Source organism: Maudiozyma barnettii (assembly GCF_903064755.1).
Source record: "Maudiozyma barnettii strain CLIB 1767 genome assembly, contig: KABA2_10, whole genome shotgun sequence".
Classification (NCBI taxonomy): domain Eukaryota; kingdom Fungi; phylum Ascomycota; class Saccharomycetes; order Saccharomycetales; family Saccharomycetaceae; genus Maudiozyma; species Maudiozyma barnettii.
The window spans coordinates 118,692-137,587 of record NW_024545247.1 but is presented as its reverse complement, the minus strand read 5'-3'; the positions used below and the strand labels follow the sequence as shown (position 1 = coordinate 137,587).

At 33.2% G+C, this 18,896-nt stretch overlaps 6 protein-coding genes and 2 non-coding genes across 8 annotated transcripts; 5 read left to right on the top strand and 3 right to left on the bottom strand.

Annotated features, from left to right (window-relative positions):
• Positions 1-183: 183 nt before the first annotated feature.
• KABA2_10S01320 lies at positions 184-256 on the bottom strand. The gene has a single exon. It is a non-coding gene; the product is annotated as a tRNA-Ala (tRNA).
• A 1,167-nt stretch (positions 257-1,423) lies between these two features.
• On the top strand, positions 1,424-3,487 carry SPP382 (mRNA splicing protein SPP382; the record flags this gene model as incomplete). The annotated part of the gene is made up of 1 exon (XM_041552443.1): positions 1,424-3,487. One exon carries the CDS (start codon positions 1,424-1,426, stop codon positions 3,485-3,487), a length of 2,064 nt encoding a protein of 687 aa, XP_041408377.1.
• Positions 3,488-3,742: 255 nt separating this feature from the next.
• On the bottom strand, positions 3,743-4,777 carry KABA2_10S01276 (coiled-coil-helix-coiled-coil-helix domain-containing protein; the record flags this gene model as incomplete). The annotated part of the gene is made up of 1 exon (XM_041552442.1): positions 3,743-4,777. The coding sequence occupies one exon, from the start codon at positions 4,775-4,777 to the stop codon at positions 3,743-3,745; it is 1,035 nt and encodes a 344-aa protein (XP_041408376.1).
• Positions 4,778-5,138: 361 nt separating this feature from the next.
• KABA2_10S01254 lies at positions 5,139-5,212 on the bottom strand. The gene has a single exon. It is a non-coding gene; the product is annotated as a tRNA-Asn (tRNA).
• A 2,408-nt stretch (positions 5,213-7,620) lies between these two features.
• On the top strand, positions 7,621-11,601 carry TUS1 (Rho family guanine nucleotide exchange factor TUS1; the record flags this gene model as incomplete). Its single annotated transcript, XM_041552441.1, has 1 exon — positions 7,621-11,601. One exon carries the CDS (start codon positions 7,621-7,623, stop codon positions 11,599-11,601), a length of 3,981 nt encoding a protein of 1,326 aa, XP_041408375.1.
• Positions 11,602-12,033: 432 nt separating this feature from the next.
• On the top strand, positions 12,034-13,014 carry TDA5 (Tda5p; the record flags this gene model as incomplete). The annotated part of the gene is made up of 1 exon (XM_041552440.1): positions 12,034-13,014. One exon carries the CDS (start codon positions 12,034-12,036, stop codon positions 13,012-13,014), a length of 981 nt encoding a protein of 326 aa, XP_041408374.1.
• A 700-nt stretch (positions 13,015-13,714) lies between these two features.
• On the top strand, positions 13,715-15,733 carry MAG2 (Mag2p; the record flags this gene model as incomplete). The annotated part of the gene is made up of 1 exon (XM_041552439.1): positions 13,715-15,733. One exon carries the CDS (start codon positions 13,715-13,717, stop codon positions 15,731-15,733), a length of 2,019 nt encoding a protein of 672 aa, XP_041408373.1.
• Positions 15,734-16,297: 564 nt separating this feature from the next.
• CRN1 (Crn1p) lies at positions 16,298-18,220 on the top strand (the record flags this gene model as incomplete). The annotated part of the gene is made up of 1 exon (XM_041552438.1): positions 16,298-18,220. The coding sequence occupies one exon, from the start codon at positions 16,298-16,300 to the stop codon at positions 18,218-18,220; it is 1,923 nt and encodes a 640-aa protein (XP_041408372.1).
• Positions 18,221-18,896: the final 676 nt, after the last annotated feature.

Below are 18,896 nucleotides of genomic sequence, written 5' to 3'. Positions count from 1 at the left end.
TTCTTTCTTCCAATGAATACATTAGTTACGATTCATAGCAAGCAATAGATAACAAAAAAAATAATCAACACCTTGAAGATGGTCAACATCTAATAAGAAATGAAGTTGAAAGGAATGAGTTCAACTTGTAGTTTGGATTGAACACAACCGACTTGGGTCGGTCGTTTGAAGGGGAAAAATAAATGGACGAGTTGGGAATCGAACCCAAGACCTCTCCCATGCTAAGGGAGCGCGCTACCAACTACGCCACACGCCCATAATAATTTGTTAAACGTTTGTGTAAGAGAGTTAAAGGACCAAATAAATTAATTTATATATAAAATAGTAAATGAAACAATAAGTTTCAGATCATGTTATAATTGTTAAACAGAGTTGCTGTTGTTAAACTGCTCATCTTTTGTGCATAGTAACGTTGGACTATGTAGCTCCAATAAACCCAATGTAGGGGGAACGAATACTACATTATGCAGTATATATCATCTGTTGTTATATATACGGTAGTGCAGCACACTCTAAATTCTACTTATATTAGCTACCTTCACCTTCAGTTAGGTTAAGCTAATGTTAGCCTTTTTAGTGCTGCCGCTACATATTCAACACTTTCCCCCTAACGCTTGATGCGCTTCAAAGAAAAAATTTCCAACAATGGGATTCTAATTTTACATTACTTGGTCTATTAAGGTGATACTATGACCTCGAGATACATCTAGGCATCTGTCAGATTAAAGTAACAAACTAACCACTCCTTAAAGAGAAATACAGTTGCAAAATTTCAATCAAAAGTTTTTAAAATTTCAAAGATATATAATTTATAGGTTATATTTAAAGTATAACAGATTCATTTTGTATTTGAGGAAGTTTGATGAAAGTAGATCAAGCGAATGAAAATTTGGATTATGTTCTTGCAATTTATTTTGCTTAAAATATTTGTTGAAAGGAGAAAGCTATATTTACTACGTTAAGATTTTAATTCATGAATTTTTTCAAGGTACATTCAAATCTTAGATAGCTATTTTTTGAATATATTTCTGTTTTTTTAACTGTCTAGTTAGTCTCATTTATATCTGGATGTTGTTCTTATTGATAATAATAAACAAATTTTTAAGGGAATGGGTGGAACATCATAAACAAACTACCTTTATTCAAGATATTTAACCATTTAATGATCCCAAAACTACCATTAGAATTAAATATTAAACAGAGGTCACTCTCATATGTGTTGTTTCTCATACTTTTGTTATTTCTCACTATTGGTATGACTCGCTTGACGGCTTACGTATTGAAAAATTCTAAAGGAAAATAGAAAAGTAAACAAAATACACTTGAGATGAGTTAAATAACAAGGGTGTTGTAGTAATAAGTCATACCTCCCAATAGTAGATGTAATACATTGAACCGACGGTCCAAGAGTGATATTAAAAGAATGGAAAAGCGAAAGTCAGCTTATCCTAGTGAAGTAGCGCCGACAAAGAAACATCATATACAGGGCAATGACAAAGAGGGCAAACTAAAACAGCGATATGGGATTGGTGCTCAGCTACTTTCCAAAATGGGATATGTTAGTGGTAAAGGGTTAGGTGCCGATAGTTCAGGTATAGTAAATCCCATTCAAACTGAGAGTGCGTCATCCCCAGCTTTCCAGAGAGCTGGTCTAGGTATGTTGTCAATGACACAGTCTATAAATGATGACTATAGTATAAGTTCCTCTGATGAAGATGTGAAATATTCTACGCAAGCCAAACCAGTTTCGTTTAAAAAGTCTGAAAAAATAGAGTCTATGAGTCTTGAGAAAGGTGGTCGTAAAGATGTCACCGGACTTTTGAATGAATTGGACTTAAACTCAGCAATCGATTATTTTAACTCGGACACCCCTGTCCTGTTAACTTTGAAAGAAAATATCAATGAAATGGATGACAACACTTTCTTTCAAAGAAGAAGTAAGCTGAAGTTGAATTTAACTGAAATGAGTGGTACGCTAAACAGATTAAGTCTGTTAGACAATGAAATTCCTATAGTAGAAAACGACATCTATAACATCGAAGAATATGTTAAAGTTTTGGAATTCCTTAAAAGTTCAACGCTATCTGACTTTTCTGATTCACTTCATATGATTCTTAAGTTGCCAAACGATGATACTGTCGATAAATTGATTGCAAACCAGATACATAGAACACTTACACAAGTTGCTTGGGATCCATTAGACCCTAGTGGTACTATCTTAAGTTCATTGACTGATATGTTAGAAAATTTAAGATATAGGTTAGAAACGAATAAGGGTTTTTTGAATAGAACACAAACAGTATTATACGAACTAGTCTTTACTAAAATGGAAAACTTTTGGAGTACGATTGATTTATCAAGAGGTCGTGAAAGTTATGATACGGTTATCCAATATTTATTGAATTATGAGAGTATATTGAAATATATTGGTTGTTATGATTTTATTTTAGAGACTTATATTACACCACAGCTAATTAAATCCGTCAAAGCTTGGAATCTTACAGACTCTGTCGATGAGGATTCTCCCAGACATTGGCTATATGAGCAAAATACAATTGCCTCTGAAAAAATGATTTCCGCAGCGAAGCAATTACTATTTGATAAATTTTATCAGTACTGCTTGAATTGGGATTATAAAACTTCTACTATACCGAATTCTTCTGATTTAATATTTATAAAGAATTTTCTAAACGAAGATGATAGAATTAAAAACAACTGTATTAGGAATTTTGCTAAAACATTTTTGAAGGATTATTTAGAGAAATACTATGATCCATTAATTGAACTTGAAGAATGGAATGATGTAAAAGAGAATATTGATGAAGCTGATTCCATAGCAGCTGTTAAAACATTTCGTTCCTACGTTAACCTATTTGACGCTTCAGAGTATGATCTGCTATTGAAGTTTATCTTTAATGAGCTGAACAAGGTTTTATTCCAGTGGTTGCTGTATGCTGATGATGAATCTAAGGGAGCCTCTATTTTCTGGTTCAATTGGTTTATAAATAGTACATTTTTAGATCCGTTACCAAATGAAAAAGAGATATTAGAAATAAAGAATACCTTTAAGTTTCTAAATGAATGGAAGTTAAGCAATACTATTAATCCAATACATAATGAAGACTTCAATGTAGAGAGAAGTCTAGAGAACATTTATGGAGTTGATATGGTGTCAGATGATGATAGAAAGGAACCTATTTATAATATGACAAATATCCCTATGCGTAGGATTAGGCCAACCTTTCGTGAGATAGTTGAGGAATTTTGTGAAGTACATGGGTTTTTTATTAGAAAGATTTCTAATAAGTATGCACATTTGAAATATGGGAAAGATAGTAGCTTATTGGTCCCCATATTTGAGGTTTCAAATACAATTAATGATAAAAGGATGAATATTGCAATGAAAGATGATATACTATGGGCAGAAAAAGAAGAAGGAAAATATCTTCCAACATTTTTATACAAAATGACACATCTGCTTATATGACCGGCAGCTGTTCTCAAATAGATAGACGATGATGGTGATGATGATCATAATATTTTCACTAGACTTCAAGTTTGTTGTTATAAATGTAATGATGAATTATATATTATTTACATGTAATTGTTTAAACATACGATAATATACGCACAATTATATATTCTTTTATTCTCAGATATTAATATTAGGAGAAGGAAATAACTTTATCAAATATCGATTTTTATTGGAGTGAGAAGTAGAAGGGCCTATGACAGTTACATTCTAATCACTTTCAGTTAATTCAATTTCTTCAATTAAATCGAACGGTTCTTCTTCCTTCTTCTCCTGGTTCGTGACTTTGTTGGCGGATGGTTGCGACTCTTGTTCATTTAGGCTAATGGTTTCCTCCGATAAAACTGCAGAGGTACCATCACCATTAGTCTGAGAAAATTCTTCAGATTGCATGACAGTTTCGGCATCTTCTTCATCCTTTAATTGTTCGGCATAGTATTCTGGGTATTTTCTAAAACAGGTTTGCATACCTTGGAATTTCTCAATACAATCTATACCTTTTGGTTCGGATTCAGAATAAATGAAACATGAGAATGCTTCCTTGAATTCTTCACCACATGGACCATGAGCCATCCCACCTAGACATGGACAATCCCAATTGATTTCACCAGTATCTGGATTGTATGCTGATTCTTTCTTTGTTTCTTCTTCCAATTCACCTAATTTTGCATTCTCTTTTTCAGCAATATCAATCTTTGATTTCTTGGTGTCATTATTTTTTCTTACAATATGAGTGTCCAAAATCTCAGCAACATCAGTAGCACCAGTTTCAATATCAGCAACAGCAGTGGCTCTCGTTTCAACATCTACAATATCACTCTCTCCAACGTTTACTGCAGGATCGGTTACTTCATCAACAATAATCGTTTCCTCTTCAATTATAGGTTCCTCGTTCTCAATTGGTTCTTGCTCAGGCGTTTCAACAGATTCCTCGTGTACTAATATTTCTTCACTCATTGGTGGTTCTATACTAAATATTTTCTCCTGTGGTGGGGTGATAGGGGTTTCTTCAACTTTCTTAGGCTTTGGTCTATTTGGTTTGATGAAATAAATACCACCTGCAGCTGCTGTGGCACCTAACAAAAAGCATACTAATTTGCTAGGTTGTGGTTCTTCATAATTATAACCATTTCTTGAAAAATATGAACGTACAATGAGTGGTACAGTAGATCTTTTGATCAATACAGATCTAGTATTTATCAATCCTGCAGTAGTTCTGCTAGTTCTTACTAGGTGGCGAAACATTGTTTAACACTCCTTAATGTACCTTCACGTTTTAATTAAAAATACACAATGAAGTTATGTATTCAATTTTATAATTGTTCTTTTGAACTGAATTCAAAGTAAACAATAGTGTTTAAAAAATATAATTATGTAACGAATTCGAATTTAAAAACCAATTCATTCATTTCCCTAATTATGAAAGAATCCTTAGTCAGCCAATCGGATTCGGGAGACAAAGGTGAATTTAACTGAATATTTTTGGTGAAAATTTCATATTTCTCGCTCTCTGTCTCCGTTTGTTGGGTAACAATAAAGTGACCGGTCGGGAGGTCGAACACGGAACTTTCAGAGTAATATCAAAAATAGAAAAATATAAAAATAACGACCTCGGTGAGGATTGAACTCACGATCTTGCGATTAACAGTCGCACGCCTTAACCAGCTTGGCCACGAAGTCAATTAATTGATGTCTCTCTGGCAAGATATTTTAGTATTTGAGTAAACTATGTTGACCGGGTAATCTTTACCAATTTCTGTTTTGTTCTTGTTTCTGTAGAACAGAGTTGATGTTGTGAAACTGCAACTCTGTTGTGCATAGTAACTTTGGACAATGTGGCTCCAATAAACCCAATGTAGGGGGAACGAATACTACATTATGCAGTATATATCATCTGTTGTTATATATACGGTAGTGCAGCACACTCTAAATTCTACTTATATTAGCTACCTTCAGCTTCAGATAGGTTAATCTAATGTTAGCCTTTTAGTGCTGCCGCTACATTTCAACAGTTTCTACTGTTTATTTTGTTTAAATTCAAAAGTTTTAAAATAATAGATTGTATTATAATTTAGAGTTTGAGAAAGGAAAACTATCGTGATAATTAAAGGTGTACCATAATCAGGATGTAATAATATTTTTGTGGTGTATAACCAGAATGCACTTATATAGTAGCTATTTGAGCTGAAGCAGACATACTGTGGTTAGACTTATATTCGTTCATTATTAAAGGTGTTAGGTATAGAGGTGAATGGCGAAGCTTAAGTTTTAATGTTAGGTAAGCAAAATATAATTGTTATCTTTCTCTTATATTTGTAAGTGATTATTTGTATTGTATATAATTTATAGAACGAATAGAATCTAACTCAGAATGTAAGTTCAGAATTCTTTGTCTTTATATATATTTTTATTCCAATATCAATTGAGGTTCGAATTATGTTTTGTTTCATAATACGATTAACTTTGTTTCATAATGCCACATATTTTGTTTCATTTTTTAACATGCTTCGTAATATATTTGAGATATCTCAATTCCACATAATTTCTGTCACTATTACAGTTTAATCTTTACAAATCTGGTACAATGGGAAAACAATTGAAGAGGCTATAGAGGAACAGTAATTGTGGTTTCATTTATATTAGAGAGGTTCTTAATAAAAGGTACATAATTTTGAAGATTATTCAACTTCTAAAATAATGAGTTGTAAAAGTGTAGAGAATCTGAGAAAGAGTGTTTGCCTCTATCAGTCTCTTCAAGCTTTACTTTATTTAATTCTGACATTTTTTAATACGATAATCAATCAGTCTCTTTATATTATATATAATTTATAGAAAGAATAGAATCTAACTTCGAATGTGCGTTCAGAATTCTTTGTCTTTATATATAATTTAATTTTACCGATATATCATTTCTTCTTGCTACCTAAACGATTGTTAAGTAGTAAACTGATTACCTAAACGATCATTGGTTAAAAGATTTTACCAGAAGGATGGGACACAACTATAAATATTCCATTATTAAACCTAGGATTTTGTTATACAAAGTTGGGGTCTGGTAGGATTCCTCATATCTAAAGTAACGAGTTTTCCAATTTACAAATATTTATTTTTCCTATATACTCAGTATCCCATACTTGTATCAAAAATAGAGACTATATCCAAGTGTATTAGAAGATGACATAATTGGTATTAATAGATAATAACTTAAATAATCGTTATGTCCTTTCCTAATTTCTGATCTCTATTAATGATAGCCAAAGCTAACAAAAACATTTAAGTTCAAGAATATAAGGAATAATGGCAGGATCATAATCATTCTTACAGGTGATTGCAAATTTACCTGAACTATTTGTCAGGCAAAAAATAGACACATAACGCCATTTTATTTAAATCCTTATGCCAGCTCTTTTTTGTTACTTTTTTTTGGGAGTTTCCATTTAATTCCTTGATTCGTTATTACATATCTTTAAGAAATGAATGTTGTGACAATTCGCCAGAAATTAGACAACTCTAATGATTTAATCTATCAAATAATATAACAAAGTTATATCATTGTTAAGGTATAATTTAATGAAAGAACATTTCAGAAAATATAGCGGCAATTTTGTTGACGTAAAAAGATCTGTAATCTTATGAAAATAATAATGACGATTTGGTTAATATTAGATCACATATAGCATAAGCATCCGGCTGTGATTGGATGTATTAGTTATTATTCTCATTTTTTAAGTTCACAACATTCCATCAATATCTTACTCTTTCTTAAATTAAGCCAAATTTCTCATATCAAGAACAGAGCGAGCTTGTCTAAGCCGCATCAATCCATATACGTGACCCTATACATCAACAAATGCTCAAACGTATTGAACCTGTACTTTCATAAAACTAAATAACCAGTTTAGACATCTATACTGTTTATATTTCACTGAACTAATTACAGAGAAATAACCACTAGATACGGTTCGATTGTTTCGACTCTCTAACATCTTCTTATTGTAGGGTTTCTATTAGATCAGATCAGTCAAAACAAGAATAACAAGAAACTCAAAAATAGGCTAATATCGTCAATTATAATTTGGTCGTCTCTCATGTATGGTGACAGCAGTAACGACAATAATGCTCATTATGCAACTCCTAAGAGGAGGAACGATAAAAATATACCATTGCCAAAACTACCTCCATTAAGAACGCGAGCTTCAAATGATAGCCACTTTGATTACGAACATGAAGAGAGACCTAAATTGAGTACTCCTTCACGATTCACCTCTAATTCTTCAGAGGTTGAAAGAGAATATGCAGCTTCGAGAAGCACACCTATTTCTGCCCAAAGTTCGACATCTAGACGAATAGTACAAGGAAAGACACCAACAATTCGGAGGCGGCCCCCACCGCCTCCTCCACCACCTCGTTCTTCTTCAATTTATCACAACAATTCTTCAACTCCTAACCCTTCATATAGGAGCTTCTCACCTGTGACTCCTGAACAAAATTTCCATAATAACATGTCGCTATATGATTCACCTTTTGTTGGTAAACCAAGCTCGACAAACTATTTATACGATCAAAATAAAAACCAGTTAAAATCTCTCAAAACAGTAGCATATCCCTCTCCCTTTGTCGGTGATCTACATCAGGATCCTGAATTGTCCTCTAGTATATCTAATACGGAACAGCATATATTTTCATCAACCAATGAAGAGTCAGATCAACTCAATGATTCAATCAAAGTTGGTATGACCATTGATACTGATATCGAATTTTATAGTAGACCTCCTCGTCCGATCCCAAATTCTAGAGTGGTTAGTGAAGTTAGTAGACAATTGGATGGAATTGACAGTTACTATTCTGATTCCAATTATACTTTTAATAATTCCAGTGCACGTCATAGTAGTTACAATTCATTTTCTGGTGGGAAACCATTAGAGATGATCCCAAGTATAACAACTCCGACACAGCCGTTTCATATAGATTTCCTGGATGAGAACAAATTGTACCAATGTTACTGTGTTTATCGCTTGTCAGATATTTACGAATGGATTTTGAAAATATATTTCGAATGGTTTAACGAATATGTTTTTGGAAAACTTGAATTTTACCAAGTTGTACAAAGATTATTAGAATTTCAAGTTCCAAATTCGTGTGACCAAGACACTATAGATTCGAATGTTGATAAAATTATAGAATCATTGGTAATTCAAGATGCAGTACGGTTCGAAAAAAGAAGTCAACCTCAGCCACAACAGGCATTCGATAAAACGGTAGACACTATAGATGGTGAATTCACTGTCATTACGGGGGGTCTTGACGTGCAAGGAATATTTACAGAATTGTTACCTTGTTATTCTTTTGCAGACACGACATTCGAACAAGTCTGTTCTTCGTCATGTTACTCATTCATATGTATGAATAGTCACTCTCATGGTAAGAGGAAAGAAGTTAAGCTTGCGGATATTATTAAGAAACCTCTAGGGTTGTGGACAGATTATTGGCATATATCCTCTGAAGAATTGAGTCAGATAAATCCGCATGAAATTCAAAGGCAAAGTTATATATTTGATTTGATTATTCTAGAGGAGAGGTCATTAAATATGGCAAATGCTGCTGTTGAGATATATGGGAAAAGGTTTGATCCTAAATTATTACCTGATCAACAAGATTTCTCAGATTTAGCCTTTGATGTTTTCAGGCCGCTAATAGATATTCACAAGACATACATACTTGAGCCCATATTTCGTAAAATTGAAATAAAAGGAAAATTCATTGATGGTATTGGAACAATATACTTGAAATGGTGCAATGAAGCCCGCGAGTCTTATCTGAGATATGCAAAGGCCATGGCAACTGTACATGAAATTATAAAGTGGGAGAAGCAACATGGAACTAGATTTTCGAGATGGTTAGATGAAGTAGATCATTCCCCTGAAATTACCCGATCAAAAATGTATTACGACGTGATTTTTTTTGGTGGTTATTTTAAGTCATTACAAAATATGACTGTTACTCTGAGTTCTATTTTAAAAGTTACCGATCCTTCTATGGAAGATTATGATTATTTAACAATGGTGATAAAAGATATAGAAAAATTGAGCTCGGAAGTTGACAAAGTACATGGAAATGCTATTGATCGTCGGAAGTTGTTAAGATTTTCCAGTCAACTACTGAGGGACGTTCCATCCAAAGGTTCATTGCATGGCTATTCCAATGTGCTAAACTCAAGTAACAACGATGTGAATTATGGCGAACAAACAAACGATTCTTTAGATATTGGTATTAATAACCCGGAGAGAATGTTACTCCTAAGTGGGAAAGTTCTAAAAAAGAGGGAACTTTGGCTGGATCCAACACCTGTTTTTCTCGTATTGTTGGACAATTATCTGTTAGTAACAGAAACAATTGTCAAGAATGATAATAAAAAATATAAACTTGTCGAAAGACCTATTCCTATTGATTATCTTAACTTAGAAAAGAAAGTTAAGTATGATGACTCACAAAGTGTTCTCTCCTCTAATAAAAGAGATTCGAAGGTTTATTCTACAATTACACCTTCAACACCCTTGACCGGTTCAAGACCTAACTTGTATAGTGCCTCTAATGCGTCCAGGACCATTGTATCGGCAAAACAAAGAGAAACTCGGACTGGTATTTCGAATGTTCAACCATCTGAGTCTGAACTATCATTCAAAATCAGAAACACTGCAACTAATGAATCAATAACATTCATCACTTCCAATCTAAATGAGAAAGAATTATGGATCAAGAATATACTGGGAGCTTTACAAAACAATGAAAAAAATGATAATAGTAATGTTTTAGATTTCTTTGTAGTATCTACTCAATTTTCTTACTCAGATAAAGATGCTCCCGTAAATTTACCAGTTGCCCCTGAAGGGTCTGAAATAGATTATGCACTAAAAAGTTATGAGGTGAATAATAGAAACAACGATAATTTGAGAAACTTTCCAATGGTTACTAACATTTTATGCACAGAAGAATTCGAGTTTGAAGATGAGAAATTTTTGCTTGTAGCTACTTCAAATGGTATATTGGTACGATTAGATAACGGTGTAGATACACCATTTGTGAAGGTTATCCAATGTGGTTTTGTTAGTAAAATGGAGGTCAATAAAAAATTGGGTCTTCTATTTATATTAGATGATAGAAATCTGTGTTATTTCAATATTCCAAGCATATTTGGGGCTTATTATGATAGAAAGAAATATTTATCTAGCAATTTGATAATTGGTGTTGTTCTTAGGGACAAAGTTGGGTATTTCAAATTTGCCAGTGATTTTGGGCATTCAAGGCATTTACTGTATGAAAGGAAGGGGAAAATAATGATATTAACTCCTGAATTTGATAATGTAAGCAAAGTTTTCAAGTATTTCAAAGAGTATAAGGAGTATAAGCTTCCATCAAATGGTCTGACAAGACTTGACGTATATGACATTGTTGTACTCAAAAAGTGTTTTATTGTATGTACCACTAAAGGTGCACTTCTATATCGAGATGTCTTCGGTGAAGAATGTATTATTTTACCGACTTTTTATAATGACTCTACTATGAAAAGCGATACAAATTCAGGTCTATTTAACTCCAGTTTATTCAAATCAGGTAGTGACATGTCATCCCATTCAGATATAGCTACACATAAGATGGCAGGATTTGTGAAAAGAGACATAGCCACTAATAAAACTAAACCTCTGACCTGTTTTGAGCTGAATGATGGTACTGGGAACTTTTTGATTGTTTATGATGAAGCGGTTGTGAAGGTGAATAAACATGGTGAGATACCTGATTGGACTGAGGATATCTTAATTTTGGATTTTTATTGCACTGGAACTTGTTATTATAAGGATCATTTAATACTAGTTGGGGATAGCTTAATCCAAATATACTCGTTAAAGAATTCCACTGTATCATTAAGCAGGATGATACCGAATCAAATTATAAAAGGGAAAAAGGTGCTTTTGGTTAGCTCTTCCGGAAATGACGAATTTAAGGTTGTTCTGAGTCATCCTGATATTCCAAGTAGACAGTTACTGATGACTTGTGAATTGGTAGGAATATAAACCAGGGAAACATAAGCAATGTAACAATATTTAAGGACAATATAAAATTAGTGTAAATAATCTTATTATTATATTTTATAAAAAGTTGTATTATAATCCAATTGTACGTAACGAATTTTCCTTTGAAATTGTAAACAAACGTACAAAACTATTATTATTTGCATCATACAAGGTTATACTAAGAAAGGTAGCTATCCTCTAGAACATAAAATGTACGAAAGTTTGGTTTTGGCCATTTTACTTTCCTGAAAAATATGTTATAATACTAAAATCTCTTCAAGTTAATAAATTCCTTAATGTAATGAAAATTTTAAAAAAATTAGATACCTTCAATATAGACAAAAAATCATATATAAATATTCTACATATAATTGAGTTTAAGAAAGGTGATAATTCTCGAATATTACAATAGTGATTCCATACATCTACTGAATGATAAGCATTGATACTATCTTTTATTGTGTCATTCTTCCATGTTTGAAATATCCATGCCTTTTGATTTTACCATGCCAATGGATTCCAGTATGGATCAAAGTTGCTTCCGTGATATATAGCATAACATTTTATCTATTCAATGCATTCAATAAGATATACAAATTTAAATGTACCAAGGAATGGAAGAATTTAAGAGATATTACTGGAAACGTGGTAGTAATTTCTGGAGGCAGCGGAGGATTAGGTTATTCGCTTATAAAAACTCTGCTCGAAAGATTTCCTTCCGTTACGATAATTAATATTGATAAAATCCCTTCTACCATTAAAGATGAACGATTAATGTATTATAGATGCGACTTGTCAAATTCCCTTGATGTACAAGAAACAGTCCAAACGATCAAAGAACAATTTGAAAATAGAATTAACCTAATAGTGAATAATGCTGGTACTCGACTCGCATTCAAACCAATAAACAAACTAAATGAGGACGAAATAAAACGCATCTTTCAAGTTAATTGTTTTGCTGCAATAGAGGTTATCAAACAGTTAACACCTAATGAAAATGATGAACGCCAATGTTTTGTTGTTACCATTGCCAGTGTGCTAGGTATATTAAATCCTTGTAAAGTTGCAGCATACGCAGCATCAAAAGCTGCTTTAATATCTTTCCATCAATCATACGAGCAAGAGTTAAGAGTACATCATGTCGATAACATCAGGACGTTGCTAGTCATACCAGGACAACTCAACACAAAGATGTTTGGAGGATTTGAACCTCCTAGACAATTTTGGGCTCCGACTATCGATGTCGAGAGTCTAGCCAAATATATTACATATAAATGTGAGATTGGCGAAAGAGGCACAATACAGCAGCCATTGTATGCCAATTTTGCACATATTCTAATGTCTATGCCATATGTTATTCAAGTATGGGTTAGAAAATTCGCCCAAATTGATGATTGTCTGCCTGATGAATAGAACGTCGAGTGCAATTCAACGACAACCACAACACAACGAAAACTTTATATAAATACGGACTATATAAAAGACTCGCTAGCACAAACCAATCATCATACTCTTCAGATCCCTTCCCATTAGCTTGGTTATTTATATTCAATGTGCCTTCCCATGGCTAGCATTGGATTCTCTATTTAGATTACTTTGAAAATTACAGTTGCGTGAAAATCGCAGGAACGAACCGTGGGAGAGGGGAGCAGAAGAGCGAGCATATTAGTAACGCTTTTTTCTGTATAGTGAGTCTGTTTTGGAGGGATTGCTAGAAAATAGCAATCACATCAACAAAATAGATAAATAAATAAATACAGAAACACGTTTTTGTTGTTGAGATGGAGATAGAACACGTTTTACCAAGGTTTAAATAATATCTTGTGATTTGTTTATATCCCTGATGGAAAGTGATTGAAGGTGTGATATACCCTTATCCATCTCAGTTAGTAGTCGTTTTTTCTTTTTTGCTAAACGTTTTAGCTTAAAACATTATCCAGTGATACACCATACTCACATACATATATATAAATTACTCATTTCTGGAGTGAGTTGTGCAGGTGTTTCCATTTTGTTATTTTCCGAATTCATAACTTTAAAGGTTTATATTATACTATCTAGCTCGATGAGCTCATTGAATTTGAAGGACATGAACTCTTTTACTAAAGGGAATATGCCAGATAAAGATATATCTTCTTCTACTAATGGGAATAATAGTAATAATAACAATAGTAATAATAGTAATATTAAGGGGACGCAACATAAGAATAAGAATGGAAACGGTTATAATAAATATTCTAACAGACCTAACAGCAACCAAAGTAAACAATATTCGACTAAGAGACAAGGTCAGTACAAGAGGAAACAACAAAATCAATATAAACAAGTCAGAAGCAATAGTAGTGATAGCGAATTTACTGAATTCAGTGGCAATTTAAATTCATCTATTGAAGATGAAATCATTAATGGGAACTTTAAATTGAAAGGTAGAAAAACCCAAGTGTCTATTAAACATTTGTTGGACTTTAATCTTCCTGAGATTGAGAGAAATAATGAAAATGATAGCACTTATAAAAGAGCAGCTAACAAGAGAAAAGAACAAAATAGAGATCATATTCATCTATCCGGTGACTCCTTTATTAATGTCAATTCAAGGTTTCTAGTAAAGGATAACGGTGATTACAATGAACAAATGAATAACCCAAATATTCCATTGCCAGATTCTCAAATAGTTAGAGTTGTAGTTTCGAAGGGGCAAAATTGTCCTATTTGTCTATGCGAGGAACCTGTTGCCCCTAGAATGGTAACATGCGGTCACATATTTTGTGCTAGTTGTCTCATTAATTTCTTTTCTATGGAGGAAACAATTACAATCAAAGAGACAGGATTTAAGAAAAAGAAGAAATATAAAGATTGTCCCTTATGTGGCAATATTGTTAGGCCACAGATGGTGAAGGATGTAATATTTGAAGATGAATTTTCCAAATCAAATGATATCGGACCAAAGATCGGTTCTGAAATCAGCCTTAAATTAATGTGCAAACCTCATGGTCTATTACTGCCTTTGCCAGTAGAATTAAACATAGATCCTCGTGAGGTTGGTGATTTTCCAAATTATGCCATCAAAAATATTACTTCCTATTGCCATATAATGAAGTGTGACACTAGTTCTGAATTAGAATTGTTACAGAGGGATATAAACTCGATAAGTACACAATATGAAATCGATAAAGCCCTTTTTGATGAGGATAAGAAATATGTTGACTTAGCCATTAACTCCATCAATGATAAAATTGTTTTAATTCTTTCGGAGGCCAATGATCAAGATAGCCTGGCGCTATCGACCACAAGTGACATATCAAGGTTAAATTTGAATGATTCTAATGGTAAATTATTGAGGTCCAAGTACTCTGAAAATGATGCCTTTTTCTTCTATGAGACTGCATTTGACTCTCAAACGAAATATTTCTTATCTCATTTGGATATCAAAATCCTCTTGAGTAGTTTCAAATCTTACAGTTCATTTCCAGAATCTTTAAAGATCGAAGTAGAAAATATACATTTTGGGACAGCGGTCACTGAACAATTAATTAAAAAATTGAAATATATTAGCCATTTACCGCTGGGAACAGAATTAGCATTTATTGATATAGATTGGCGTAAGTCAGATATTATCCCAAAGGAAGTCTATGATGAATTTACTAATGAATTAAAAACTCGTAGAAGACAATTCAATAGAAGGAAACAAAAAGAAGACCTCGAGAAGAAAATGTATCAACAAAAATTAGAAGAAGACCAAATAAAGTTTTATCAAGAGGAAAATGGTACTTCACATTCGCTGAACGAACCTTCTATTGAACTCAGTGAGATTCTCAATTCATCAAATAGATTAGATTCCTTATCCACGTCAACTGTTGCTTCATTATCAAAAACCAATAACGGCATAACCAGTAATACCAAGAAAAAAAACTACGAGGAAACAACTATTTGGGGGACATCCATCTCTGTTTTACCAGATGAAAGGACGTCAAAGGAGAACCAAGATTTCGAAGATATGTTATTGCAAAAGATCAATAATAATTCGAGGGATAACTCAAACCCACTGAAAGAATCATCAGACACTAACAAAGGAAAACAAGGGAATGGTAAAAGAAAAAAGAAAAAGGAGAAGGTTCTGTTATTTAGCACATAGACAGAGTTCTGTATGAATTGATCTTGCAAACCTTTCCAAATAAGGAACTTTTTATCCACCTTTTCTACCCCATTATTATTACGACCCTTACGGTCTATGCATTCAAAATATTTAAAAAAAATCATATAAACATTAATAAATACCCATCTTATACATAATGTATAATATAAATAATTAACAACACTATTCTTTTGAAGTTACTTAATAAAACAGATATCGAAACGTCGTTTCAATGATCTTGGTAACTATGAGATATACTTCCTTTCCACATGTTATATAATAAGTGGAAGAATATTGAACGACTTATAAAGAGGATTGCGGCAATTATGGTTTACTCGAGAACCCTCGCAGAGGGCTGACAAAAAAAAGAGTGAACAACAAACAACAACAATAACAATTACAGAAACGAAAATTAATCTACAGCAAAAGAGAACTAGACAACAATAAGAATAGTAGTTAAAGAGGTGAATGGATAATAATTGAGTATTTGCAAGATTAATTCGCAATTGTACTATCACCTTCAATTGTAACAAATCTAAAAAATACAAAAACAAAGAATTAAAAATGAGTGGGAAATTTGTTCGTGCATCTAAATACAGACACGTATTTGGTCAAGCTGCGAAGAAAGAACTTCAATACGAAAATATCAAGGTTACCAACAATGCATGGGACTCTAACATTTTGAAGACTAATGGCAAATATATATCGGTCAATTGGAACGCTTCAGGTGGTGGTGCTTTTGCAGTTATCCCTGTAGGGGAAGTTGGTAAATCTCCTGACCAAGTCCCATTATTCAGAGGTCATACTGCACAAGTTCTGGACACAGATTTCGATCCATTTGACGAACAAAGAATTGTATCCTGTTCAGATGACGCTAAGATCTGTGTTTGGGAGATTCCTGAGGATTATTCCTTCCATAAATATGTTGACGAAAATGGAGATCCAAAGGATATTAAACCAGTCAAGATCTTGAGTGGACACTCTAGAAAAGTTGGCCATGTCCTGTTTCATCCTGTCGCCGAAAACATATTAGTGTCTTCTTCCTTAGATTACACTGTAAGATTCTGGAATATCGAGACTGGAGAGAACATTATCACTCTGAAACATCCTGATATGGTTACCTCAATGTCCTTCTCTTATAATGGGGAACATTTAGCCACAATATCTCGTGATAAGAAGCTAAGGGTTTGGAATATCAAGAAACAAGAAATTATCAGCGAAGGACCAGCCCACACTGGTGCCAAGAATCAAAGAGTCGTTTGGTTAGGTAACTCTGATAGACTAGCTACTACTGGTTTTTCAAAGCTAAGTGATCGTCAAATTGGTATTTGGGATGCATTCAATTTAGAGAAAGGTGATCTTGGTGGGTTTTATAACGTTGACCAATCTTCTGGTATTTTAATGCCATTCTTTGATGATAGTAACAAGATTTTATATCTTGCAGGTAAAGGTGATGGTAATATCAGATATTATGAATTTCAAAATGATGAATTATTTGAATTATCTGAATTCCAATCTACAGAACCTCAAAGAGGATTTGCAGTGATTCCTAAAAGATTAGTCAATGTTAAAGAAAATGAAGTCTTTGGTTGTTTCAAAACTGTGGTAGATCAACGTATTGAACACGTTTCATTCCGCGTTCCAAGAAGAGCTGAAGAATTCCAAGAAGATATTTATCCAGATGCCCCATCAAACAAACCTGCGTTGTCTGCTGAAGAATGGTTATCTGGTAAAGAAGTTGATGGTCCAGTGTTGGTCAGTATGAAAGCTGCATATGATGATTCTGCTCCAGTTTTCCATGCAGCAGAGAAACAATCTACTCCAGAAATTAAGGAACAATCACCTGTTGTAATCAAGAAGGAAGAACCAAAGAAGGAAGAACCAAAGAAGGAAGAACCAAAGAAGGAAGAACCAAAGAAGGAAGAACCAAAGAAGGAAGAACCAAAGAAGGAAGAACCAAAGAAAGAGACTATTGTACCCAAGGCAAGTTCTCCTACTCCAAAGACTGGTTCCTTGGATGACTTGAAAGAAGATGACTCTGTTAGTAAATTATTAAAAAAATCTTCCGATTTGGATACTGTTAACGACGCCGAGGATCCATCGAAGGCTGAATCTACTTGGGATGAAGAAGACGACAAACCTGTCGTCATTAAGACACTATCGCCATCTCCTCAAGTTCAAACACCAGAACCAAAGGTTGAAAAAGTAGCTACTAAGGTTGAAGCTAAGATAGTTGAGGAGAAACCTGCTAAGAACCAAATTAAAGAGGACACCAAACAAGTAGAGGCCACTTCTCAACCAACGTCTTCTCCTTCAGCAGCTGCTGGGCCTAAATCATTAGGCCTAAAACAATCTGTTGAGAAGTTATCTTCTTTGGTGTTACATCTAGAAGACGTTATTAAACATCTTGCAGAGGCCAATCTAGAAAAAGACGAACGTTTAAAACAAGTCGAAAAGAAGCTAGAGGAGCTAGTTCACAAAAATTAAATACTGCAATGTTAATGATATATATTGTATATTTATTATGAGGTGTGCAAAACGTATATATACACACACCGATTTATTCTTTTAATAATAACCAGACTGTATTAAAAATTATACCACAACAAATCTAAAGTAACTCCGACCATCAACCCTCCATTTGTCCCAGAATGCTCATTGAAAAACTTATACTTTATTGAAATGAACTCAATTTAGTATCTTTAGCATTGTTTCTAAATATATTTTACCCTAATTTTGAAGAATCAACCAACGAGGGTAAATGAAATCAATTTCAGAATTCACGTTTTTCTTTGTCTCTTTTATCTTTTAATAGCTGTAATTAATTCCCAACAAAAAAAGGTACAAAAACGCGAGAAAAAAATCGAACTAAAATTTTAACAAGATATATAAATCAAGTGGTTCGATTATTTGAAACAGAGCTAAACTTTTTTTTAACAATTCTTAAAGTCATCTATAGAGAAGCATTCATCGATTTATCGAACGTAATACAAGTGAAGAGGTTTCTCATTTGAAGAATATACTTTTTTCAGTAAAATAAAATAATCTGAAAGGTTGTTTTGTAAACATTAATCAAATCGAACTAGAAGTAATTTAGGTCATTCCTTCTACTTTTTTGTTCAGTATATATTAGTATATTTTCATAGATGTTTTGCTAAAATTG